This window comes from Triturus cristatus, chromosome 9, assembly GCF_964204655.1.
Source record: "Triturus cristatus chromosome 9, aTriCri1.1, whole genome shotgun sequence".
NCBI lineage: Eukaryota > Metazoa > Chordata > Amphibia > Caudata > Salamandridae > Triturus > Triturus cristatus.
In genome coordinates, this window is record NC_140592.1 from 937312748 (window position 1) to 937332372 (window position 19625).

The 19625-nt window shown below is 45.2% G+C and overlaps 1 protein-coding gene and 1 long non-coding RNA gene across 3 annotated transcripts in view; one reads left to right on the forward strand and one right to left on the reverse strand.

Annotated features, from left to right (window-relative positions):
- Nucleotides 1-19625, reverse strand: part of LOC146799103 (uncharacterized) — a 109364-nt gene that overhangs the window by 39249 nt on the left and 50490 nt on the right. The gene's annotated exons all lie outside the window — the stretch shown is intronic.
- Nucleotides 1-19625, forward strand: part of TRIP11 (thyroid hormone receptor interactor 11) — a 417310-nt gene that overhangs the window by 27874 nt on the left and 369811 nt on the right. For both annotated transcript variants that reach the window (XM_085626513.1, XM_085626514.1), the window contains exon 2: nucleotides 18773-18834. In XM_085626513.1, coding sequence (XP_085482639.1) covers nucleotides 18773-18834 — 62 coding nt within the window. The remainder of the gene's footprint in view (nucleotides 1-18772; nucleotides 18835-19625) is intronic.

The window sequence follows — 19625 nt, forward strand, 5'->3', positions numbered from 1 at the left end:
CTTACTTGCTGTGTTGGATGTATGAACTAACATCATGATTTATACTTTGATAAACTATGATTTAGAAGCAAAATATAACCAAACCGAAGTGTCAACAAATTTAATTTTTGCCTTTAAATGTTCTTGTTTGCTATATCTGCTTCTTAACGATCTGGAAAAAAATGTAACATTATCCTGGCTTTATCTTAAATGCGGTCTATAACCATCATGTTTCACTGGTATTTACAAGGATCTGAATGCATAAAGGCACTCTATGAGAGAGAGCCTTTTCCCTCCATGGGTATTGCTGCCAGGGAATTTGGCCTTACCTGATCAGAAAGCTTTTAAAATGTGTACTTTTTGTCAAAGCAATGGTCTCCTGTACAGGTTGTAGTTGATGTAAGTGTGAATGACTTTCTTCATTTAATATAATCCCGCTGAGGCAAAATAAGGTCTGTGTAGGTCAAAGAGGAGGTCAGCGGAAGCAGAAATTTAGGGGGTCGTGCAAGGGCACATGTAAGCCTTCCAAATATTTACTTTAGCAGGCAGCTTTGTCATTTTCATTGAGTTATGTTAGGAAATTATTTTTGTTTTTGATTCATGATTTCCTTGGAGCAGCCTTCTACTTGCCTACTTTAAGCTGTCCCTGAAGATGCTTCATTACTCGTGGACTAGATACCAGATTTAGCAGTCAGTTATCACGGGCACTGTTTCCATTGAGAGTATTTCATGCGATGTCCTAATGCATTAGATTGTTGTCTTGGTTTCTGTGCGTTGAACTGATCCACTAAGAGACCTGACAGCAGTGAATACACAGGTGTAAATCGTGCAAATGATGGCATATAGTGAGTTTAGTAAACAACAAGGGGGACAATGAGGGCTTGATAAAGGTCCACCGTACTTGCCCTGGGTAGAACTAGAAGGTAAAAGAGGGACGGTGTTCCTGGGTGGCAAGTTGGCCACCTGCTGAGTACTCAGAGTGGCGGGGAGGTGGGAAATTCCTCCTTTCGGAACTAGGACCTTCACACACCCAGCAAGCTAGGTGTCATGCTTCATCATATGGGTCTGCTCCTCGCACAATTCAATAATGCATTTATAAAGTATAATTTAGACCCCTGTAGAATGCTGCCACTGATCGACGGGCACCCATAAAGGGGCTCTTTATCGGAGATCTTTTGTTCCTTGCCGTATAGGTGCCGTGGGTGTTAGGGGCCTGGTAAGATGTAGATGTGGTGTGTGGGTTAAAACAGGTAAGGGAATCCTCTATAATTATTTTTATTCTGGAGAGGTCACAACCTGATTAAAAAGGAGGGCCACTGATCAGAGCTGCTCATTCACCAGTACACCTAGGCTATAAATGTTCAGCTTGAAGACCCGTGAGGATCTGCCTCTTCTTGATAAGCTAAATTTCCTATCTTTTAAGTAACTCTCCATTTCATATAATGTCGTTGCTCCCAGGATTTGCCTTACTTATTGCATTTACTATGGTGTTCTCATTATATTTGCCAGACTTCTTAAGAGCCGTAGGTTTCCTTTCAGTCCCATATCTTGGAACATTCGCTAACTAATACCAACAAGTATTCACAAATTAAAGTGTTATATTTTTCCCTCCGATTTTAAAATCTCAATTCAGATTATGGTCTTCTGTCATACTGACAGAGGAAATGTGCAAGAAGTCTCTAGTTAGAGTCTTTATTTGATACAGGTTGTTTTAGGTTTTATGGAGCAGTGTCAGAAAGCATCTAAGAATAGTCTAAAACAAGGCTATATTAATGGTCTAACTCTGTTTAACTTACTTGTGGCAGATCTTCCAGGCTTCTTGCTGATTATTTCACCATGTTTAATTAACCACCTAATGGCCCGCACAGAGAGATCGAACTCTCGGAGTACTCCCTATATGGCAAACTTGAAATAAATGTTCAAAAATTATAATGTTTTAGTGTATAGGGAGGAAAGATTTGAAAGTGTCCTGACGTTTGGGTGATTAAAATACAGATGTATTCAAATCTTAAATTTACTTGAGTTTTTACTTTTACAAAGGGTCTATCTTGAAAAGCCCATTGGGCAAGGAAGGTTAATGTAATAGAGAACCATTGTGCCCAATGATTCATCTACTTTATTCGCATATATTGACGTTTACTCTGGGCTTCACTAATAAAGTCATATAAAAGAAAGAATGAGGTATTAGCCCTTAGTATATAGAATGAGTTGTTGGTATTGGGGAGTAGAGAAAGTTTTAATTCAGTATGGGAAAATGGTTGAAATGCTTGTTATCGAAAGATTCCATGGTACCAGCAAAAAGGCTAGAACTAGGGCTTATGTGATTAGAGTATCTGACCTTAAGGACATTTCTCAACTGGCAGTGGAGCTTGAAAAATAATTCTCACCAACATAAAAGCACAGTGGAGCTGGGATTATAGAATGGACACTAGATAAACAAGCATTGAAAATGCAATAGGTCTCGCCTCTGAATAAGTTAAAGACATTTGCTTTGCTTATGGTATTGTATAGCAAAGCAAATGGCTTTAACTTAATTAAAGGCGAGAACTATTGCTTTAGACTTTGCGCAGAAGCCATTGTGAAAGCAAAAATGAGCGCCGTGCTGCAACACGAAGGACGTTGGATCGCTTACTGTGCACAGAACGGAGCAGAAGAGAGGCATTCCAAGAGGGAGAGCCAGCAAGGAGATCTCCAAAGCTTCCGGTTATGTAGCTAGCGGCCGCAGTGCATTATTAATACCTCCCCATTAAGTGTCATGCCCTTGGCTTACTAGGGCACAGAATATGCAAAAAAGATGTTTTGATCTTTATGTATTAATATCAGCATGTAGGGGAGCAGTCTGCTTGCTAATACCTTACTAAGGATCTTAAAGTCCAGGTTGAGCATAGATAACGGATGAAAGGCAGTGGTAGGTGCGCCTGAAATATTTTGGGGAGAAGGGTTTGACGATGGCACTCCTGGTGGAATCTGGTATGTGGCCGATTCTCAGGGATTCAGTGTAGAGCATTTCTAATTACAGACCCAGAGTACTGAAGATGGTTGGGTTAAACGCCTTTGGAAGTCCATCTGGCCGTGGGGCTTTGCCATCACTTTAACGGCATGTCGTATTTCTTGAATTGTGATTGGTCCTTCAAGTGGGGCACATGCCCCAGGAGGCAAGGTTGGGAGGGGTATGTGGTCTAGTAAGTTGTTCAGTAGGCACTCTGGGATTGCCTCTGGGCAATTGGTCATTAATGGGCCCTCGAGAGTAGATATGCGCCTCTTTGGCGGTTGTTAGGTGTGCCGCATAGTTCAGGGCGGATGAGCCATGCTAATAGTCTCCCAGATTTATCCTCTTCATTTTGAGTTTTAGCTATGTAATTCGTATAGTCATGGCATCCCAGTCAGTCTAGGAGAGTATTATATTGCTCATTTGCTTCTAGAAGCTTTCGGTGAGTAGAGCGGTCGGACCTTAAATTGTTATTTAATGCATGATTGGTGTTGTCTAATGTATGCAGTTCCTTATAAAGTTCCTTACAAACGCCCCATGAATCACAATCTTAAAGGCCTCCAATTCCATCAGGGCGGCTGATGCTGAACTTTGGTTAGTAGTGAAGTACTCTGTGATAGCTGTGTGGAGAGACTCCCTGTAGCAATTGTCCTCGAGTGCCACTAGCTGAAGCCGGTCTGTCACCTAGCGGGTGAAACCTCAGGACAAGAGGGCTGTGGTTGGAGAGAGAGATTCCCAGATATTCAGTAAATGGTCTCGTATTGGCACAACCTCTCCGAACACAGAGCCCTGCTGCTATTCTATGGGCAGGTACTCAGTCTAGAAGTATGTCTAAGACACAAATGAAGTCCCTCCAGCTCCACCCCCCCCCAGCCCCCCCCCCCCCCCCCCGGAGAAATTACTCTCCCACCAGCTGTTCCGGCAGGGCAGGCAATTACTAGAGGAATGTGAGCTGGGGATGGTTGGGTGCATAAACGCTCCCCAGAGTCACCACTCGCCCTAATAATCTGCCTTTCACTAAGACATACCTTCCCTCTTTGTCAATCAGTGAGTGTGTGAGTTCAAACGGGGTTCCAGCCCTGACCCCTACCAGTGTCCCTTTGCATAAGCAGAGTAGACTGTGGCATACAGTTGGCCATGCCATCTACGGCATAGGCGCTCCACCTCCATCCCAGTGAGGTGAGTTTCCTATGGCTTTTCTATGTGGACCGGTCTATGCCCAAGAACCTGTGGATATTGTGATGTTGCATGAAGATCTCATCCCCCTGTACATTCCAGGTCAAGCAAACGAGTCCCTGGATTATATTAACCATTTAATGAGCATTATCTTGAACTATGTCTAGCGAGTCCCAGGCCACTCCTGGGGCCATGCCCCCTTCCATCCATACATTAATCCCCCCGAGAATTAGAAACAAAAACCCTCCAAAAGCAAACTCCCTATCCCCAGGGCCGAGCAGCAACAGCTGCCCCCCACCCCCCCTCAAACTGTATATTACCAGAAAGACAAACTGAGTCATGAGCGAAGCTCCACAGGGCTCCTATAAGGGGTCAGGTGGTGGGATGCAGACCATATTAATCCAATGCCCAAGCTGTTGCTCCGGCCAATAAATGGTTCTTACACCAGTTTGTTGGTTGGGCTTGTAGCTGGGTAACATCAACGTTTTTCGGGGGATATAATGTTGAGTAATCAGCTCATCTCCCCTTCTAGGTGGGGCAGTAAATAAGTTCATCCTGTCAGCAATGATCTCAATTATTGTCCCATAAGTCTCTCTGGTAGGCCCCCAGCCACCTGAAGGTACCCGGACAGAAGCATGGGGTGGCTCAGCGAAACGTGTTTGACATTGTGTGAAGAAATCAAATTGTCCACTAATTGTACTGTCACTACTGGGAGACCTCCCTCATCCTGGATGGGTCCCTCTAATTCAGAGTCTGATGAGTGCTTGTCTGATGTGGAGCCGATCTCTGACTCCAGTCCAGCCTGTACAGCAATGTCTGCCGCCGCCTGGAGTGCCTCCGCTCTCTCGTGCTCCGCCTGTGTCCTGGTTGGATTCTTCAGTACACCTCTACTTTTGCTCCTTCAGGGTCATTTTTATTATTGGGTCTGGCTTGCTTTCTGTCAGCACTTCTTGAGAGTTCGCCAAAGGTGCCCCCGCCGTATAGACCTCAAGCCAGTCTCAGACCTCTTTTGGTTCCTCACAGAAGTGGGTTTTACTGTCCAACATAATTTTAAGCTTGGTGGGGAACTTCAGAGAGTACTCAAGGCCTTTGTCTCTAAGTGCTTTTTTAACCTCGGTGTACGAGGATTTCTTGGCTTTTGCTGCAGCCATTTAATTTGGAAACGGGGAGACCTTTCCATTACCACTATGGTATTGGCTGTCTGCGCAAGCTATTTGTAGTAGGGCATCTCTGTCCCTATAGTGCAGTAACTTGGCTACCGCCGGGCGTGGTGGTCTGCCGAGGGCTGGAGGATGTGCCAATACCCTGTGTGCTCTTTCTTAGATGATTTAGAGCGACTTCAGTCTTCATCCAGCTCTCGAGGTAGGACACCATTTTGTCTCCCTCCACACCCTCTGGGAGGCCCACGATGCGGACATTGTTTCACCTAGTACGTACTGCATTTCGCATCCTCTGCTCGATGCTCCAATATCCACTCTCTGTCCTATAGTTCTGCAACCTGACGGGTGAGGTCTAGCTGAGCTGGACACATTTCCTCAATCGCAACTACGGCCTTTTTTACTCTATCTGCCAGCTGGTGGTGTTCTGCTCTCAACAGTCCCATGCCTACCGAAACCATTCTTATGTCTTGTTTGTCTGCAGTTGTATAGGGGATGCCATGATATCTGCCCCTCCAGTATCACCAGACTGGTTGCTGGGAGTTTGGGTGTGCCAGCTTAGGAGCTAGATTGTTAGCTCGAGGTTTTGTTACTGCTGTTGGCAGTTACGGGGGAACGTTTATGTGTGGACTGGTCAAGAAGTGAAGGTCCACAGTAGCACCCCCAAGGGTCCAAGCCGCTGCTGGGCTGTCACCCCTACTCACTTAGGATCTGTGTATATCAAGATGGCACATGCATGGTAGGCTCCCACTACCTTTAGATGCCCCTCTCTCCTAGCTAGTGTTATCGTGTGGCTACTCTGATGTGTGGGATAGGGTCTTCACCCTGGCAGGCCTCGTCGCAAATTTCTTGCCATATTGCTGGTATCCCCCAAATCCCCCCGCAGGAGTACTTAGTGTCCAGGGCAGGTTTATGGGAAGAAAGGCAGCACTGGCATCTCTTCATTCTTGTCTCGGGTATTGGCTGCTGACAGGATCGAGGCCCCGAGCTATATAATTATGGTGTCAATTGGCCATAACCCAGCTCATGTCGCCTTCAGCAATGGCAACCATGGCAGCGCTGTATATCAGTCCATGTGGAGGGAACGAAGTACGAAAGCTGGCTATGCAGACAGACATTGGGCTCGATCCAAGGCTCCATGCAAAACCCTCTCAGCAGTATGTAAATGCTCCGGGTCCCTGGTGTCTTAGCTCTTACCTAGGCTCCGGTCAATGGAAGGGGGGCCCCCACCAATTTAGTTGCAGGTCCGCAGTGTCCAATGTTCTTGTGTTTAGTCCCACGTTGTCGGAGTCACTGCCGGTTGTTTGCGGCCCCAGTTTTGGAACTACATGGGTCTCCGTGTCCCCTTGAGGCACCCCGTGTGGTCTCTAGGAGTTTAAAGGTGCTGCCGATCGTCTTGGGAGTGGCAGGGCGGGCCCGATCTCCTCAGCGTCCCACAGTGCCCAGTGATCATCGGGTCCACCTCCATGGTCTGCTTCTCAGTGCCCCCATCAATTTCAAAGGCAAATTGAGCGGATGCCGTCAGGGGCCGCCCGACCACTATTCTGCGCTGTCCTAGTCTTCATTTGACGGTGTGGCCCCTAATCACTTGGTCACATGTGGCTGGACCTCCTCTGGCTGCAAAGAGTGTTCCTCAGGCTTCAGTCAACTTGCAGGGTTAGAGATCTTTCTCTGGCAGAGTCGCAGTCCGCAGGTACACGGAGGACAAGGTATATGCGCCTTGTGTTCCCCTGTTCCGACAGCCATTGCAGTAGCGTCAGGATGCCTGACCCTGTAGGCTACTACCTTTACATCTAGGACAAGATTAACTTATTCCTACAGCACCTAGGTAACCTTCGTGTTATGATGTAATCAGGAGGATGTACTTGTGTTCTTTTCCCTCTTAACTCTCCCGTGGGGATTAGATATATCCGGCCCACCATTTCATTTGTAGTCGAAAGACCTCATCTGTTGTCAGATGTGTCTGTTGTAGAAAGGCCAATTGAATTTGCAGTCAAACCAGTGCCGCATGAATGTTGTAGCACTTTTGAGGTGAGTTCCTGCCCCTGACTTTTCAGGAAATATGAATATATGTGGCAACGAATAAGAGTAGTGGTGTAGGAAGGGAGTTCATACGCGTAAGGATTGAGAATGTTGAACATTACGGGGTAGCAGAGAGAGCAGTGCGGCGTGCCGTAATAATGTGTAGTAGCAGCCAGTGAGTAACAAGTATTGGACAAATCTCCAACATATCCATCCAAGAAAAAGAAAATCCCTAACCAGAAAGAAAAAAGATTTCAACATAAGAGTAACTATGCGGTTCCCCAAGCTAAGAAGGTTAAGGAACAATAGTTCCTGTGTGTCAATCACAGAGAGAGTAGTACCTATCCCTGGGCATGAGAAGGGCCGTGCCGCCTCGGGGCATAGTGATGTAACTTCCTGACAGTTGCTGAGATTTGGACATTCACAGGAGCAGGGGGTGAGGGTGTAGGAGCATGCCTGCCAGGTCCACTTTCAAAAGTTTCCATGCAATCCCACACCTCCTCTGATTGTGTGAAGAAATGCGACAGTTGGCCATTGGAGATGTGGAGCTTTGCCGGTATAGGAAAACATATTTAAGGCCCAAACCTCGGAGTTTCTTTTTGCTGTGTATAAAGGACTCCCGTTGGTACCGAGTGGCCAAAGTACAGTTCGAGAAGAAGATCACACAGGCATTCTCTCTTTTAATCACCCCTTTCTTTCTAGCCACCTTCAAGATGGCATTGTGATCTCTGTAGTTCAGAATCTGGGTCTCAGTGGGTCTCTGCTACACCCCGGCAGGGGATGCCGTGCAGGGACCCTCTGAGGCTGTTTTTATCACCAGCAAAGTGGGGGCGATGTCTGTCAACCAATTCTCGAAGAGTGCTGTGGGGTTAGTTCCTTCAATGTCCTTCGGTAGCCCTATTATAGGAATATATTTGTTACACGAGCGTCCCTCAGCATCATCCAGTCTGCCTACGGCGCTGCACAGCCAATCCAGAACCTGCTTCATCTGCTTAGAGAGAGTCTATGTACAAGGTCAGAGTTCAGAAAGCACAGTGCAGTTTACACTAACTTTTTCAGACAGTTATGTTGATTTTCACTTAAACATTTCAAGTCAGCAGAGAAGGAGTCTAATTTGGCCTCAAATACTGTGCGATAGTCACTTATAGGGCAGCCGGTATTTGAAGCCATGTGTCCACCCTGGAGTGGGCCATGCGTCGTCAATCAATATTGGGTGGCTGAGAGATTGGTAGTTGGTGGACGACATTTATCTTTAGATCTACTCATCCATCAAGGACAGAATAGTCACAGGGCAGATGTGTTTCAGTAGAAGTGCCAGAGGAAGAGGAGACAGAATTAATAAAGACCCGTCTTGCTCATGGTCCGCTCCCGGTGGGAAGTCCAGTATGGGGGCACGAGCAGCCTTGCAGTCAATGTAGATTACAGCAAGTATCGATCTGTGGGACTAAAGCCAGCCTTGGGGAGGAGAGACCCCTGTGGCAAACCAGACATGGAGTCTCCAAAGGTTGTTGCCAGGAATGAGCTGGAGGAAACACCAGGAATTACAGTCTCCTCCCAATCTCACTCACGCAGCCAGAGCAGCAAGAGGGCCCCGGCAGTGGCAGTCCAGATGATGGAAGCCAGTGGGCCCTCCACTCCACCCTACACAGGACAGTCTAGGGTGTCGTATAGAGCAGCAGCATTCTCCTCCTTAGGGGCCCGAGGCAGTAGAAGGGCACATGTTCCAGCTTCCGAGGCCGAGAGAAACCACGGGGCTGGTTGTGCCACCAGCAGCAACACTAAGTGGCATATTAATGGCCCAGTATTTGCTGCCTGCGTCGTGGCCACTCACTCCATAGTCAGGGTCGTGTGCGTCTCCTCACTATCTAGTATGAGCTCAGGAGTCTTCACATGCGGAGGAGAGGAGGGCGGCTTGTATGCCTGACACGTTGAGATGCACAAGGGCGCAGCCTGGTCTGCGCAGCAAAGTAAAGCTGCAGGCCACAAGGCCCAGGCAATTGACTGGCAAAGATGCTCTCTGGGCCGGGAAGGGACTCTTCTCTGCCAACGGAAACCCTCACCAGGTAGTGGCACTCTGTCTCCTGGCACAGCGTCCTCAGTGGGTGAGAGCAATGGACAGTAGGGCCCGATAACTGAATCCCTGAGGTCACTGCCGGTCACCTGCAGATGTCCACGGCATCCTGCAGTTCTTCAGAGCCCAGCGTTAACAGGATTCCTCGACCGCTCCCACATGTATGGTCAAGCAAGCTCAGGTATTTGAAGATCTACTACGGTGTGGCTACCATGCTTGGCAGTCAGGCCATGCCCCGAAGCTTGACGAGTTACTGTATGAGCTTCAGGCAGCACAGCTCTGAAAGTCAAGGAAGCTGTTACTACTTTGTGTTTCTGAGACATGCTGCGCAAACACAGAACAGGGTCACCATACATTCACAGTAGTGGAAGTGTTTCAGGTTCCCTCCATCACTTGCTTGGTGCCTGCCCCTGTCGCAACAGGGTCTCCACTCTGCCTGTGTTGCAAATCCCAGCGCATCAGCATTTGTGACAGCAGCAGTGCAACAAGCTACAAAATGACAGAACTAAGCCCTACTGCCTGGCCACCAACAGCATCCTCTGACAGATGTGGTTACTTTAAACCTTGATAGTTAAGGATAGAAACTTAAGTTGCTATTCCACCGCTCCCCTTCGTCAGGTGCAAATAAAAAAGCTTGTTGGTCAAAATGTCATTGTGAGACTCAGACACCCAGCCCGACCCACTAACTTGATATGGGGGAGGCGTACACCTGAAGATGGCCAATGAATGCTGGCAGCATCTAAAAAAGATAACAAACTCCATGTTAGAGAAGGGGAGGGGCTGACGCGGCATAGAAAAGAGTAGCTGAAACTAAGGAAGGACTACTTCTTTCAGGCCCTAAAGGGAGGAGTCCCAGCCAAGAAAAGGAAGACAGACAAACAAGATAGTCTCTCAGAATCCCAGAAGAAAACAAATGTAGAGACTGGGAGAGATGCCGATAGAGGACACGCCGAGATTAAGAGTGATCCAGAGGACTACTCCGGGACCTGGGAAGGTAAGGACCTGACCGGAGGAAGGTTCCACGATGCATGAAAAAGGGACGCAACCAGGACACCACGGAGGAGGAAGACCAGAGCTGGTTGGAGGAGTGGTGGACACCACCAGCCCACATGGAAACGCCTGCCACAGCTCTGGAGAGTTGTGACTATGACGGTGAGTGAAGGGGAAGGGGGCTGCTACTGGCACTCACAGGGGGATCGGGAGCACATTGAAGGGGGGAAGAAAGCATACCCCTTAAAGGCATTCAAATTGTTGTGTGGCCTTAATGAGTGGAAATGGCATCTGGAGGCAACACATGGGCACCGTATGTGTTAGAGAAGGGGGGCTTTGATGGCTCTAAAAATCAGTTCCCCAAACCCCAAAGACATAGGAGGGTTCTCGCCTATAGACGTAGGACACTAGTGATTGTGACGGGAGCAACAGAGAGTGGCGAAACCGGATCATGACTGGGGACCGGATTAAGGAAAGCATGCCTCACTGCATAGCAACTTCATATTTATTGCAACCTTTATTAAGGGGCACTGGTGGTGACCATCAACCAGGACCTGGAAGGAAAGAGAAGAGGAGACCTATTACCCTGTTTCACTATCCTTAAAGAGAGACTAAATGTTGGACCAACCAGCTGCAAAGCCCTGGTTTTGAAACCTGTTCACATCCCTATATAAATTGTTTTGTGCTTTAATTACTAATAATAAAAGCCATCATAAGAAAACTGGACAAGCCTCCCAAGCCTTATTTCCGACCGCCCCTCCACAGTCCTATATCTGCTTAGTAGCCCCACGTCAAGTGTGACACCCATGGCTTGTTCTGTATTAGTAAACCTCGTATCCCATATAGAGACGTGGGAACCCACCCTTATAACAGTATACGCAAACTTGCAAATCCAGAAGCCAGGGTGCACTTGAATAAAAGCCAGGTCTGGCTGAAGGTTTCTCATTTAACATGGATCAACGTCTCTGCACTGCAATCACTTACAGAATTCATTGCTGAAAGAAGGGCAGACTTGGAGCAGAGTCCATCACTTGTCAGCTTTACCATTAGCTAACTGGCAGGATTAAGGCATAGTGGTGACATGCCAGGATCACCTGTAAAAGACCAGGATAAAAATCCAGTTCTCATTGTTGCACATTTGTCTCACTAGACCACCCCTGTCCCTTATTAAAATGGATTTTAAGATTGGATTGTTTAGTGACCTACAGCACGATTGTTACTGTATGTTTATGTAAGCTGATTAACAGGAGTAAGGTATTGCTATTGTCCCATTACACTCCCCATCTCAATCCACATTTTTTATTTCATTTGTTCATTGTTAGATCTCGGCTAAGGTTACGAGGCATTGTTATCGTACAGTGGGCTTTGAGCTTGCCAATTACTTAATGGTTGGCTTCAATGTCACTTTCGTTTGCCTGCTTCTTATACTTTAGGTCTGTGGGCTTTCCTTCATCTTATTGTAATTGTTTCGCCCCTGGAGCATGGACACATTACTATTTCCTTCCTCTGTTTACTTTTTAGGCAGTACTTTTGTGTTTTAGATTAAGCAATCTACGAGAGTGCACGTGTGGTCGCTCTGTCTTCCTCGTGTGCGTTTCTTCCCTCTGCCATGCTCTGTGTTTATCTCTCTCACCAATGTGTTTCGTCTCCACCCCTTCAGCGTGGACTTCTCACCTGTGTGCCAGCTCTATGTTGCTGTTTTTTCGTTTTGCTTGTTTGATCCTCCACCTGCACCCTGTGATGTTTTACCCCTGTTCCCGTGTTGCTTCCACCCCCACTCATTCCCTAATGTTGATTACTTCACCAACTTTAAAATTCCATGCACAGGTATTGCTTCCCCTCAACCCGTCTCCCCATGTTACTTTTGCCCCACCGTTTGTTTCCACCGCACCTGCGTTAAAAAAACACCTTTTTCTCAATTCTTTTGTTGTTGTTTTTTTTGTTCTCTCTCTTTTCAGTTAACAATCCAACTAACACGAAAAAAGCATTGGCGTAGCCAATAGGTTTCGTCTTTGGGACCTTATAAGTAAAAAAAAAAAACGGAAGTGTAAGACTTCACTTTTACATTTACTGCATCCTAAATACGAAGTAAATGTAAACGTGAAGTCTTCTACTTCAGTTTTTGTTTTACTTACAAGGTCCCAAAGGCGAGACCTATTGGCTATGCCAATGCTTGTTTTTAATGAAAACTTTAACCGAGGGTTCAGATAAAAGGTGCCTGCCTTCCCTCTCTGCTTTTGTGAGGTTTGGGCTATGTGTGAGTACTTTTTTTTCTAACGAGGACTTTAATTGAAGGTGAACTTTTGGGATTTTTTTTTTTCTTTCTGTCCATGTGTAAAAATCGTCAATTAAGCTGCAGTGTTCAGAGTGGAGTTAAAGAATCAGTGGCTTTCCTCTCCGGGTCACAGGAGCCTTGCCCTCGGTAATCCCACCGAGGCCCACATCCTTTCACCCGGTGGTAAAGACAAACAGCCGGCCCATTAGCCAGGCTGGAGCTGGGCCGTGGCTTAACGGGGCTAAAATAAGATGCCCTGCGCCCCGGAATCCAGCTGTGCCAGCAGAACGTCTAGCCCAAAGAGCATTCCCGTTGGGCAATGTGTGCTTCTGTTCGTGTGCGTGAAGCAATGGGGACACAGGTTTCTGTGATCCCTGGCCGGAAGTGACCAGTTATCTGGAGGTAAAGTCCAGAAGCCAGAGCAGGAGTCCCCACACCAAGGCCTTGTGGTGTTGCTCTAGCCTTTCTGACTTTGACATTGTGAGAGCTTATAGCTGTAGAGCAGCACCTTGAAGCTTTGCTGCGTGACGCCTTGCATATTTAGCAATTATGCCTTTTTATCTTGACATACTAAACTAAAGCCTACAGCACTTACACAGCACGCTCTGGCAGACAACAAAGGGCACACATTCACGCTGTCATGTAAGAGAGCGAATAAGAGTGTCGGAGAAGGGGAAAAACAAGCGCTGATGTCAACGTTTGTATTGAAGAGGGCGTGACACTGACTGCAGCCCTCATTTACTAAAGCTAGTCTTCTGGCCAGCGCCATCTGTTTCCAATTAACACAAACGCAAGATGCGGGCGCGATAATTGGTAACAGATGGTGCTGATGCTCGCTCCCGAGCCGCCTAGGCCAGGGGAGAGAGAAGGCGGGCCATGCACCTGCCTTTGGCCAATTGCGTGCTGTCTTTCTTAGAAAGACGCACTCAAAGGAAAATAGCGGGTGAGCCAAAAACGAAGCACACGCATGAGCGTGTGTTCAGAGTTTAAAGTCCTTACTAAAAGCTACGCAGGGCAGCGCATGCGCGCTGGCTCAGGCGAGACCTAAAAAAGCAGCTGCATCATTTCGTAGGTGCTGTGTGCACCTACAAAATGCCGTGGCTAGCACACCAAAAGCTTTCTTTGTGTGCTTTTTTCATTTTATGAATGCTGTACGTGGTCAAAACCATTGGCAAAACTAATACCTTATTAGCTTTGCTAATGCTTTTTATCCGGTCTGCTGCCTACTTTTCTTTGATACAGGAGCCAAATGTTCCCATGTAAATATTTGTCTCAGTCCAGATCTTTAGGACGCGTCAATATCTGAAAAGCAGAATTTAAAAATAATTGCAGGGATATAAATAAAATTATTTTATATATCACAAAATAACAGGAAGAAGTCTGCTCCCTTTTCTTGCATTTACTCATAGTAGGCACAGCAGAATTTAAAAGTCTGTAACTTGCTATTCAACTACTTTTTCTTGGTCTCAGCAACTTCTCTTCTTTTCCTTACTTTCTCTGCAGGGCAACTCTCTTGCCCCATCCACTCTTTCATTATTGTTATGCTTTTTGCCCCGCTAGCCACTTTCAGCCTCATCCACTCTTTCCGAATTCGCTCTTGCACCATGAGTCACAGAGTTATGCCATATACACGCTTATTCCATCCACTATTTCACCTTGCATTCATTCTCACGGCCGCCTCCACTATCACATATGCTGCACTTTTTAAAATGTCCACCCCTTTGTCACGCTCATTGTTTGCGGTGCCATTTTCTGAATGTTAAACCAAAATCGGAGCCTTTAAGAATCAATACAGTGGATAATCTGTTATTCCTTATGCCAGTATAGTGTTTTTGCCTTTTGCTAAATGTAGTTTTATCATATTGCATTTACTGCTGAGTTAACTGCTTCAGAGCTGCAGGAAAGATATGCATTTCACGCTTTCACATCCAAATATAACATGAATCTACCTGCACTTGGCTGTGGGGGAATTTTACAACAGCTGAAGTGCACCTGAAGGGTGGGCAGGGCTGGGCAGAGTTAATCTAATTTCTGGCTACTCCCGATATGTTACCACTTGACTCTGTCTCTGTCGTATCTGACTTCTTGTCCTTCTGTGCAAGGTAATGTTTTTCTAAAATGTAATACACTGCTAGGTTTTGGGAGCAAAAAAACACTATCTAGTGTTTCCATTTTTCTCATTGATGCACACATTAATTCCCAGCATGATACCTCATTTTAAGGCATTTGGTAGTTGCAGCTGTTTTGCCTGCAGATCATGCACTCCTACCTCTTCAAGTTATGATAGTCGCAGACTGTCAAAGTGTGTTCAAATTATTTCCTAAACGCCTTTTAATACACACCCTCCACTATTTCCTGTCCTAAAGCTGAGGGTAACATACAGAAAAGCTCATACTGTAGAGGTTGCTTTTCTACGTTTGGAGAAAATGCTTGCAAATCAAGACTTGTACTTCTTTTTTACCTGTTCTTGAGAAATGTCAATTAAAACATCTGTCAGAATGGGCGTAGCTAAAGATGGCACGAGCCATTGGCTTCCGACTGAAAAGGAAGAGCCAACGTTTATTAACGAATATCGGCTCCCAAAACACTGGCAATCTGGAGCTGTGATTGTATAATGCTGGGAATCATTTTTAATATGATACATTGGAATCTATAGCATCATTTTGAACTGTTATGTTCCTGCCTCTTTGTGTACCAGTTTGAAATGGTGAAAATTACAATCACTTACCTTGATTTTCTGCTTCTAGCATTCCCCTCTCAATGCACGCTGCGAACATTAACCACAAGTTAATAGCAAAGAACTGTCATTGCACCTTTCGTTCTAAGTGAAGGCTGACCAAGCACATAGAGCTTCTAAGAAGGTTATTGCTTTATGTAGTGAGAGAATTGTCTTCAAGGCTACACCACTTCTAGAGGTATCTGGAGATATGTTTTTTCAGAAGCCAAATGACTTTCTCATAAAACTATTGAAATTTACCAAAAGGTGTTAATTACGCGTTTCAAATAAAATGTTGTTGTAATTTTGGAACCTGAAATGCCTCGATGCAATTGATTTTTTGGGGAATTTGATGACTTGCTTACTGGCACTAGCTGTACACTACCCTAGTATAACCATGCCATAGACCATCTGTGACTTACAATGCTTGTACTGTCAGCCGGTACCTTCTCATGAGCTATTTGTCTTCCATATTGATATGCCCTTGTGCGAACAGGATATTTGACATGTTGCTTGATTAGGTTATTAGGGGCTACTGCCCTATAAAGCCCACTTGATTTGCAGGCTCACTTTACATCCTATCCCCAATCACACTTGGTGGTACCGCAGAGATCCACCCTATCCCCCACTATGTTCAACCATTATATGGAGTCACTGACCGAGATTCTCAAACAAGCAAACCTATCTTATCATATGTACCTGGATAACACTCCGCTTTATCTAAAGATTTCCTCCCCGGAAGACTTCGTAAGACTAAAGGACACACTTCTGAAAACTCAATTCTGGCTATCACAGTACCACCTCAGATTGAATGCCCTGAAAACAGAATTCCTACTCATATCCCTACCACACAGCTCACCAACAGCCGAATAATAGATTACCCACCTTAGTGCCCTCAAATGCGACCTATCATCGAATCAACGAAGTCCCTCGGGATAAAAGTCTCAACATGCAGCCACAAGAGGAGCTTCTTTCCAAATTAATATCCTTAGGAAGGTAAAACTAAATATGCCACCTCCACATTTCCAAATAACAGTACAGTACCTGGTCATCTCCAGACTACACTACTGGAGTTGCAACCTTAACAGGTCTGCTGAAAGGAAGAACTGCACCACTTAAGGCAATCCTCAGTGCAGCAGCAAGATTGATTATAGGATCGGGATGTTTCAACCTCATCACTCCATCTCTTAAATCTCTCCTCTGGATCCCTTTCGAAGCAATGGTGAGCTGAAGATAGCTGCTTGATGCACAAAGCCCTCCACCATAAGACACCCTTAAATCTGATATGGGATCTGACATCCATAAGCAGCCGCTCCCTTAAGAGTAGTAGCTCCTTCCTACTAGAACCTCCACGATTCAGAAAAAAGAAGACCTATGACCGCACCTTCTAATTGTCAGCCCCAAGAATTTGGAACTCTTCTTCCAGAAACGCAAGCAAACCTTTCAACATCAGCCTATCCGAAAGAAGTCAAAATTATCTTATTTGACAGATTCTTTCCATAAGATCTCCATTTCAGCATCAGACCTGATTGATCCGACACCGGAGACTCGGGAAGGGTCGGATAAAGGAAGCCCTTGTGCTGTAGACATACTACTATAGCAACGCAGGTCATCATTCCCCCCCCACCCAGGATGGTTTGGGGACAGTGTACAGTTATTTTTCATTATATTGTACGGGTTGTTATCTGTGCTGTAACAGTATGTGGGTTTCTTTCTATACAGCGCTCTGATACTCTCGAGTCTTCTTTGTACGTTATAAAACTCTTAAAATAAATAAATCTCATGTCAAGTGGGAATTCGATTATCCTCTGATGGATGCACAGTGCAAGAGATGGTGCCATTTTGCCAAAAACGTGCCTTGCATGCCTGATACAGTCCAATTCAGATTCAATTTAAGATTTACTTCACTCAGGAAAATGTACGAGGACAATGGCACTTTGTCAGCTGCTTTATAGAATGTATTCCCCAAAACAGACATTGGTCAAGTTCTCACTCTGTCAATGGTTAGTGATTTACTTCCCCAAAAAAGAGCATCGGTTCTCCCCAGTTTCACTCATTACGGCCTTGATCACCATCACAGTTTGTTTCAGGGAATAAAGTAACTAACAGCTGGCAGAGTGCCAGCTTCTTTGTTGCACCCTGTGTACCCTTCTGCCTGCTTTTTGGGGGAAATATATCTACACAAGGACATAATGGGTAACCATGAAATATGGCCCTGTATTGCAATTGAGGGGTTATGATGACTCTGTAAGCCACAAGGCCGAGTGGTTTGTAGATGTCACAAGAACCTCAAAAGTTTTTTCAATGTGCAAACTCATTTCTATTATTCATAATATGCGCATTTTCATACATGTTTACCTTCTGCTGATCACACATGTTGCATAGGTGTTTAGGTTATACATTAGGTTAAGAGCCTAAGCCCGGTTTGAACCCTCTATAGCGAGACTAGATTCACAGCCACTGCACAAATTGCAGCTTTGTGCGTGTCTGATTAGTTCCTTTACCTTTGTTGGAATGGGATGTGTATATTGATGCTTTACAAATGAATAGAAAGGGTAAATGTCAATGGTAGATGTTTATTGTTTCTTTTTTAAATGCTAGGACCAGTGCATAGTTTGTGTTAACAGCAAAAAATGTATTGTTTCCCTAGGAGCCCACTGTTGGTGCCGAATATCGGTGCAGTCTAATTTTGTATCCACCTCACACGTCTTCTACGACCCTCCACCGTTCTCTTTATCTCACACTTTCAAACCGGCATTCGTCCTTTACCACTGTTTTTCTATTGCCCCAACCTGTTCCTTCTGCCTCCCTCTCTTGCTCAAAGTTAATGACACTCAATGAGTGCTGTTGCTGGCCACCTGTAACAATCAGCACAAAGTAAGCATTGGCTGAAATAGACAGTGTTTTACTATTGCCATCTGAATTACACCTTATTTGTTTTACTACATTGGCTGCATGCAATGTATTCCTGCGGTGTAGGCCATACGCTCAGTGAAACATCGCTGTATGTATGGTGTAGAACCCAGCAGGGCAGATCCTTTGGGACGGCTGGCATTCTGCAGACTGGATAGTGGTTGGGATGAAAGGGGCTCCTACAAACTTCTGTTGTAGACAAACTGTGGTAAGACGCTCTGTTGGAGACACTAGAAGGGCAAACTCTCTAAAAGGCTTCAGCCTGTGATGTAGGAATACAACTAAGCCTTTTGAGATTAACGTGTAAATTGCAGTGCCAGAGTTTTATCTAAGATGCAACCTAGGATTCCAATCTGAACTTTAATGTGCAATGGACAGCACACAAAAATGTTTTGTTTCTATGAATGTAGTCAGAAGACCGCTTGTATGCTTTGTGTGGTGGCAGCTTGGATAACATTTAATTAGAAAAACATTTGTCTTTCAGGGCTTACTGCAGATTCAAGGCTGCGAGAAATCGAAAGCTTTCATGCCACACAAAAATCTGAGGTAAGGATTTGCACTTATTTAGAGCATCAGTCTTAACCCCCATGATTATTTATGTTTGGTGAATTAAGTTATCATGTTTGAAGATCATGCACTTGTTTTAGTGTGGCCAGTTTAATAGACTTCATACATGAGGCTACTCCTTATCTCTTTTTCTCAAATCAACCAGTGCCAATTTTCTCTCCCTTTCAAGATAAACACAATGTCCACAAACAAACAATTTGTGATCTCAGTGGGCTCTTGTGAACCCAACAGCCCACAGCAATTTTGGCAAAACAAGACTTGAACTTCAGGGCACAACTGAACACCTTTCTATTTTCATTGCTATGGCGTGACACTATTCTTGCCAGTTAGTATTCAAGTCATTTGGAAGTACACAAGTAAAGGTAAATCCAATATCATGTTTAAATGATGTTTCCATCTAATATTGGATTCCAGAATGGGTGAAATTACAGCACTCTGGTCTTTTCCCACATGAATTCCTTTAGATATTACCTAGAGGAATTTGTGCGAAGAAAAAATGATTTGCAGTGGTAAAGAGGATGAATTTTGGGTTGTAATAACTCAACTACATGTTTAATCCTCATTCATATTATATTAACTTGATCTAAGACAGTAAATTCGCCCTGGTTAATACCACAGGTAGTGGTAAAAGACTAACCCAAGAAGATTTTAACAACCAATATATCTCTGGCACTCCCAATGTATGTCTTCGAAGAAGCCCTCAGTATTTAGCATAGTAACAACCTGTTATTGTGGACTGTTGTCATGCTGCACTATCAGTGACATCAGCA